This window comes from Papio anubis, chromosome 16 (genome assembly GCF_008728515.1).
Source record: "Papio anubis isolate 15944 chromosome 16, Panubis1.0, whole genome shotgun sequence".
Lineage (NCBI taxonomy): Eukaryota > Metazoa > Chordata > Mammalia > Primates > Cercopithecidae > Papio > Papio anubis.
The window spans coordinates 12,829,619-12,837,516 of NC_044991.1; the positions used below are offsets into that span (position 1 = coordinate 12,829,619).

The 7,898-nt window shown below is 46.5% G+C and overlaps 1 protein-coding gene across 2 annotated transcripts in view; it reads right to left on the reverse strand.

Annotated features, from left to right (window-relative positions):
- The window catches only part of EIF3L (eukaryotic translation initiation factor 3 subunit L), a 43,829-nt gene extending 36,046 nt beyond the window's left edge, over positions 1–7,783 (reverse strand). The window contains exons 1-4 of one of the 2 annotated variants that reach the window (XM_003905521.4): positions 7,159–7,783; positions 6,596–6,644; positions 4,559–4,769; positions 272–351 (exon numbers count right to left, since the gene is read on the reverse strand). In XM_003905521.4, the coding sequence (XP_003905570.2) occupies positions 272–351; positions 4,559–4,769; positions 6,596–6,644; positions 7,159–7,191 (373 nt within the window). In that variant the 5' untranslated portion in view covers positions 7,192–7,783. Of the gene's footprint in view, positions 1–271; positions 352–4,558; positions 4,770–6,595; positions 6,645–7,158 lie in introns of those variants that run through there. The other variant, XM_031656314.1, reaches the window with a different exon arrangement.
- Between the last annotated feature and the right edge of the window lie 115 nt (positions 7,784–7,898).

A 7,898-nucleotide genomic window follows, 5' to 3' on the forward strand; every position in this document is an offset into this window, starting at 1 on the left:
CCAGAGTGACTGTAATGACCCCCAAATTACAGAGGGAAATAGAAACAAGTCAGTACAAATATCTAAATTTTACCACATATGAGAGATCTCTGTCCCCTCTTAAATCATCCAGCCTTCAACAAGTTATTTTACTAAGGCCCTACTATATACCAAGCACGGGGGATACAAAGCGGTGAGCTAGACAGACAGAGAACCTCTTGAGCGTTCTGTCTAATGACTCTTGGCCACTGGACACCACTCAGTGTACAAGATATAAAGAGCTCACACCTACCATTGCCAACCTGTGGAGCAATGGCTTCAGCCTCGGGCCAAGGTGTATTCTTGAAGAATCTTTCAGTCAGCTTCGTCCAGCTAAAAATTAAGCAAAAAAATCTCTAAAATTCCAAAAGGACTGGAGAATGCCAATCCTAACATTTTACAGATGAAGACCCAGGCTTAGAAAGGGGAAGATATCAAATAAACAGAGCTGAGGCCAGAGCCCTTCAAGTCCACAACTGTCCTTAACCCAACTCCACACTTCAATCTTTCTCAACACAAGAACATAATATTTTTGTATCAGTTAGGGACCCATTAAGCTTTTCAGGATAATCTCCTGCCTCTGTATCATTAACTATAGCCATATTTAACTGCTTGCTGTTTCCTGAGATGAGAACTACGTTTCTGGCCACCATTCTTCAACACATAGCGTTTCCATCTCCTGGAGCACATCCAAACACAGAAGCAAATCAGTACAGAAGCAAATCAGTCTGCTGCAGTCCAAGGCCACAACAGACCTACAGCATCCAATTTAAACACCGCTGCCTATCCAATCCAAACACTGCTACTTGACAAACCTGCAACAGGTTGTTTAATTTTCTTCTCCTGATCCCCTCAGCAGCTATTAATACTTTCCTCCAAACTCCTCAAGCCCCACCCCTCCTGCTTCTCTGACTCTTTTAGTCCAACATATAAACATGCTCAAGTTCCCCTAAAAAACATCGAACAGGCCAGGCATGATGGCTCACGCCTGTAATCTCATCACTTTGGGAGGCCAGTATAGGGGGATCGCTTGAACCCAGGAATTCAAGACAAGCCTGGACAATATGGGAAGGCTCTGTCTCTACGGGATGGGGGTTGGGGAGAAACACAGAAATAGAACAGAAAAGAAACACTGAAACAGGCCAGGCACGCTGGCTCACACCTGTAATCTCAACACTGGGAGGCTGAGGCGAGTGGATCACTTGAGGTTAGGAGTTCAAGACCAGCCTGATCAACATGGTGAAGCCCCGTCTCCACTAAAAATACAAAATTAGCCAGGCGTGGTGGTGCACGCCTATAACCCCAACTAGCTGGGAGGCTGAGACAGGAGAATCGCTTGGAGCCAGGAGGCGGAGGTTGCAGTGAGCTAAGATTGTGCCATTGCACTCTAGACTGGGCAACAAAGAGAAACCCCATCTCAAAAAAAAAAAAAAACAAAAAAAACACAGAAACAAAACACAAAGCTTCTAAATGGCCCTTTGTGTCCCCTATACTTATCAATTCCCCTTTCTCACCTCACTGCTCTCTGGTTGTTGCTTCTGTCACTCAATTGACGTTGACTCTGCTAAGGTTACCAAGGCCCTCCAAGTTACCAAATTCAACTGGCTTTTTTCTCATCTGGACCTCACTAAAACATTTGGTGATACTCTCTTCCTCAAAGTTTCTTCTGCAGACTTTTTGGTTCCTGTGACATTTCTCTGCCAATTTACTATCTACTTTTCACTTTTCTTTCTGCTTCCTTTACTAGACCCTTTCTTTGCCTGCCCACCCATCCCTAAAGAAACATACTTCCGAAGGCACCAGCATTTCTTCACTACATTCTCCTAAAGAAAGACTCACAAGATGCTTGGTTTCAGCTATCATCTGTATCTGCCGGCACTGCCCAATGCAGTAGCCACTAGCTACATGTGGCTACTACATAAGCAAAGAGTTAAACTTATATTTCAGTTAGTTGTCATTTAAGTTTAAAAACCAACACTTAACTCAGTTATTGGAAAACTGTTAGGTCTATTCGGAATTACTTTAGTATTTGAATCTACTTTTCCAGTCACAAACTCTATGAAATCTAAGTATGAATCAAGTATTTCTGATACGCACAGGATTTAGGAAACTTAGTATAAAGAAAAAAAGGGCAAATATCCCCTTAATTTTTAAATACTGATTACATACAGAAATAATATTTTAAATAAATCTCCACTTCACTTGGCTGAAAAATTAAAATTACATTCATGTCTAGCTATATTTCTATTCAACATCACTGGTCCATTTTTAAATTTTATTTTCAGAGAGGGTCTCGCTCTACTGCGCAGCTCACTGCAGCCTCACACCAGCTCACTGCAGCCTCAACCCCCCAGGTTCAAGCAATCCTCCCACCTCAGTCTCCCAACCAGCTGGGACTATAGGCATGCGCCACTATGCCCCAGCTAAGTTTTGTAGGCACTGGTTTATATGCTTCTAATCAGAAAAGACCTGGGGAATAAAGAAACACACGTCAGCACACTTGCCTTTCAGGTTACCCACCTGGCCCTCTTCCACCTGTCCTTTCCTTTCTTTCATTCCTGTTCTAAAGCTTTTTAATACTTTCACTCCTGCTCTCAAACTTGCCTCCCTCTCTTCTTCTGCCTTGTGCCCCTCAGTCGAATTCCTTCTTGTGAGGAGGCAAGAACCGAGGCTGCTGGAGACCCGTACAGATACGGATTCATCATTGGTGGCATGTTTTGATGTTGTGTCACTTGAACACCTTCGGCTGCTAATCTCTTTTGGTGCTGCATGACTTGGATCCATTTGCTAGTGGTGAGAGACCTCGAAGCCACACCTTCTTTGGCTGGAGGTGTTCAACCTCTGAACAAGGTTTTCTCCCTTTCTCTCTCCTGCTTACTAACGAACCCCCAGAACAATTCTTCTCAGTCATAAGTGACTCTTCCCCCTGGCTGATCTCTCAGCTCAACCTAATGGGTGGCAGGGGTGGGAAGGACCTTGGGGTTCACACCAAGTAGAACTTAGGCTCAGGAGAGTGGCAAGGGTGAAGCCTAAAACCATGCAATGTCCGAGGTTTCCTTTGCTTTTCAACTACAATCAGCTCTTTCAAAACAACAAAAAAATAAAACATATGTCAGAGATCCTATTCATTGATCCAAAAGGCCTTTGGCTATTTGCTTTCTCTCCCCCATCCTTCTGACTTGCTTAAATTCTATTTCCTTGGTGAAGTCACTCCTGACTATCCCAGCTTCGACTGATCTATCCTATCTCTAATGCCCATTACACAATGGCGGCCCCTCAAAACCTGCAGAGTTCAGCTTGCTCTGATATGCATTGAAGGGCTGCATAGCACAGTTCAGAAATTAGGCTCTGGTACCAGACACTGCAGGTTCAAATCTCAGCACATCCATTAAACTAGCTACATGACTTATTTCTGTGCTGTCTTCTCATCTGCAAAATGAGAAAAACTCCTACTTCATGGGGTTACTGTGAAGGGTAAATGAGTAAAAAAACAGAAAGAACACACTGAACATTGACAGATCTATCCTGGTAATAACAATAAATGCTAATCGGCTGGGCACGGTGGCTCACGCCTGTAATACCAGCACTTTGGGAGGCCGAGGCGGGCGGATCACAAGGTCAGGAGATCAAGACTACCCTTGCTAACACGGTGAAACCCCATCTCTACTAAAAATACAAAAAATTAGCCGGATGTGGTGGCGGGTGCCTGTAGTCCTAGCTACTCGGGAGGCTGCGGCAGGAGAACGGTGAGAACCCGGGAGGCGGAGCTTGTAGTGAGCCGAGATCAAGCCACTGCACTCCAGCCTGGGCATCAGTGCAAGACTCCAACTCAAAAAAAATAAATAAATAAAATAAACGCTAATCACTATTATTACAATTGTTATTAGTGATATTATTTTAGGCTTTGTACAAACTTCTGAGGATATAAAGTCCAACAGGCCGGGTATGGTGGCTCACGCTTGTAATCCTAGCACTTTGGGAGGCCGAAGGGGGTGCATCACTTGAGGTCAGAAGTTCAAAACCAGCCTGGCCAACATGATGAAACCCTGTCTCTACTAAAAGTACAAAAATTAGGCCAGACGCGGTGGCTCACACCTGCAATCTCAGCGCTTTGGGAGGCTGAGGTGGGTGCATCACTTCAGGTCAGGAGTTTGACACCAGCCTGGCCAACATGATGAAATTCTCTCTCTACTAAAAATACAAAAAAAAGTAGCTAGGCATGGTGGCACATGCCTGTAGTCCCAGCTACTTGGGAAGCTGAGGCTAGAGAATCACTTGAACCCGGGAGGCAGACGTAGCAGTGAGCCGAGATCTTGCCACTGCACTCCAGCCTGGGCAACATATGACACTCCATCTCAAAAAATAATAAACAAACACATAAATAAAATAAAGTCTAACAAAATAAAACGTCCCTAGCCACAAGGACTCACAAAGACCACCCCCCCAAGCACTGTTTACAAAGTGCTCGCCCCATTTGTAGGAACTGTAATACTAGGCCAGTCCCACCCAGAAAGAGGGCCTTTCAGCCAGTAGTCCATACCTGTTCTCATAGATGTCCTGGATCTCATACACCTTCTGGTCAATGACATCGCTGGAGACACGACTGGCCTGTAGCTCATACACTTTCTGGTCAATCAAATCTGAGACAGTTTTGTGGAAATACTGGATGAAGTTTTTGATCACCTCAGGGATCACCTGATAGGTTTGCTGTTCATACTGACGTTCATAAGCAAGGTCCTGCTTTGGATCTCCTGGAGGTTGGATAAAACAAACACAGAGTGCTTTCAAACCCACATACATGATAGAACAAAATGGCAAGACCGCCCCAGAAACTAAACTCAGGTCTGAGTAAAATTCCCTTTTGAACACTCAGAGATACAAACATCTCAAGTCACTCCCAATCTCATTGTCCCTGTTTCTTCAAAAATATTACCACGACTTAAAGTTATTTTTCACTTCTTATCTGTTTTTGCACCCTTCTCCCAAGTCTAGGAAGTCAGGAATCTTGTCTGTCTTGTACTCAGATGTACCCTCAGGGCCTAGAAAAGTATGAGTTAGAGGGGAGAGAAGCAAGACTGTTGGAATGTAAGTGTAACAGGTATTTAATATTTCTTGAATGAATAACTGTCACCTTCTAAATATATGACTTGTGGCAAGTTAGTATTAAATCTCTGTGCTATATTTTCCCTTCTTTTTTTGTTTTTTTTTTGAGACAGTCTCACTTTGTCCCCCAGGCTGGAGTGCAGTGGCATAATCTCCGCTCACTGCAAGCTCCCGCCTCCTGGGTTCAAGCTATTTTCCTGCCTCAGCCTCCCGAGTAGCTGAGACTACAGGCGTCTGCCACCATGTCCAGGTATTTTTTTTTTTGTATTTTTAGTAGAGACGGGTTTCACCCGTTAGTCAGGATCGCCTGATCTCCTGACTCTGATCCGCTTCTATCTCCTCCCAAAGTGCTGAGATGACAGGCTGGAGCCACCAAGCACCCGGGCCTATTTCTTTTTTTTTTTTTTTTTTTTTTTCGAGACTGAGTCTGGCTCCCAGTTTGTGGCTGGAGTGCAGGGCTTGATCTCAGCTCACTGCAGCTCCGCCTCCCGGTTTACTTTAATTCTCCCGCCTCAGCCTCCAAGTAGCTGGGACCAGGCTTTTCCCACCGCCTCCGCTAGTTTTTTGTATTTTTTAGTAGAGACGGGGTTTCACCGTGTTAGCCAGGATGGTCTCGATCTCCTGACCTTGTGATCCGCCCGTCTCAGCCTCCCAAAGTGCTGGGATTACAGGCTTGAGCCACCGCGCCCGGCTTATTTTCTCTTCTTTAGGAGACAACAGGAATGTACAGAACCGCTGTAAGAATTAAACAAAATATTGCACACAACGTACTTAGAACAATGGATAACACTGACTACTAAGTCCAGTCACTATAACATTTCAGGAAACCTCAGACACCTCCCAAAAGATTTCATCCGGGCTTGGTTTGAATTAAATTTTTCACATCAAGATTTTCTTCTTTGGGCCAGGTGCAGTGGCTCACGCCTGTAATCCCAGCACTTTGGGAGGCTGGGGCCGGTGGATCACCTGAGGTCAGGAGTTTGAGACTAGTCTGGACAACACGGCGAAACCTCGTCTCTACTAAAAAAAAAAAGTAAAAAATTAGCCGGGAATGGTGGTGGGTGCCTGTAATCCTAGCTACTTGGGAGGCTGAGACAAGAGAACTGCTTGAATCCGGGAGGCAGAGGTTGCAGTGAGCAGAGATCGCATCACTACACTCCAGCCCCAGGGAGGAAAGAGGGAGACTCCATCTCAAAAAAAAAAAAAAAAACAAAAATAAAACAGGTTTTCTTCTTTGGCTAATAGTTTACACAAGAAAACCATAGCCAGGTAAGAAATCCTTCTCTTCCGAGACTGAGGTGGACTATGATAAAAAGCCTGGTTTATTAGGCTTTATACAACCCCACGCACGACTGACTCCAAACCTGGACCACCAAAGAGCAATTTTTAACAGGTGCCTGTCAGAGCTGGTTCTAAGACATTCCAAAGGAACTGATCCCTACGAGTACTCAGCCAGCCTAAGCCGTGGTCTCACCTGTGTGCATATCATAGTCGCCCGGATAAGCGTAGGGGTCATAAGCCGCCTAGAAGGAAAGAGACAGTCAGGAACAGTCGCCAACTCGTGAATTCAAAACGCTCATCCTAGAGTCTAGATGCCAAGCAGAGAGCTAAGGATACAGACGCGGATAAGACACTGTGCCTGCCTTTGAGGAACTCACACGCCTTAGAGAAAAGCGACAGTAAACGGACAATGACAATACATTACGGGTGCAAAGGACAAGAGGCTGTGGGAATCAGCGAGATTTGACCTGACGGAGCCCAGACCAAAAAAACTCAGGTGCAGAAACACAGAAATCTCTAACAAGCCTTGGTCTCCGGTCTTAGAAACGGGAAGGACAAGCGAACCGGACACGCGAAGTGGGCGGGCAGAGCCAGGGTTGTCTAGGGGCCGGGAACAGAGGGAGCAGCCTGAGGGCCGCGCGGCAGGTAGGCCGGAGCTGGCCGCGGCCCAGAAGCTGCCTCGCGCCGGGACCCACATCCAGAGGTCCCACAGATCTCCCCGGCGTGAAGCTCACCGCGCGCTTAGGGCCACCTTACCTCAGACTCATAATCATCAGCGGGATACGACATGGCTACCGGGCTCACGAGCACCGCCGGAAAGAGAGAAATGAGCGGCCCGCGCCTGCGTCCTGAGGCCGGAAGTTCAGCCCCCCCCCCTCGGGCCTGCCGGGAAACCGGAAGCCTTTCCGAGGCCGCTGGCCATCTGAGACAGCCATATCAAGAAGGAAGAGGTTCCGGGCTCGCTGGCTCACGCCTGTAATCTCAGCACTTTGGGAGGTCGAGGCGGGCGGATCACCTGAGGCTGAGGTCGGGGGTTCGAGACCAGCCTGACCAATGTGGAGAAACCCCGTCTCTACTAAAAATACATAATTAGCCGGGCGTGGTGGCGCATGCCTGTAATCCCACCTACTCGGGAGGCTGAGGTAGGAGAGTTGCTTGAACCCGGGAGGCGGAGGTTGCGGTGAGCCGAGATTGCGCCATTGCACTCCAACCTGGGCAACAGGAGCGAAAACTCCGTCTAAAAATAATAATAATAAGAGGGTTACAAGTAGCCTGAATTTTCTTTTCTTCAAATAGAGGCTTCTCAAAGAAGGTAAATCTGTGATACTGGTGTAGATTCAGATATGAAGACACGTATTTGGGGTAAAGGAGGGGCAAAGTTACAGAAACCAGAAAGAATGCCACACAAAAGATGGCCGGCTTCTCGCGTAAGGGAGATTCGGATACGGGGGGCCTGATGGATTTAGTTTAAGCGGTTTGCCTGCAGCGAGTAAATT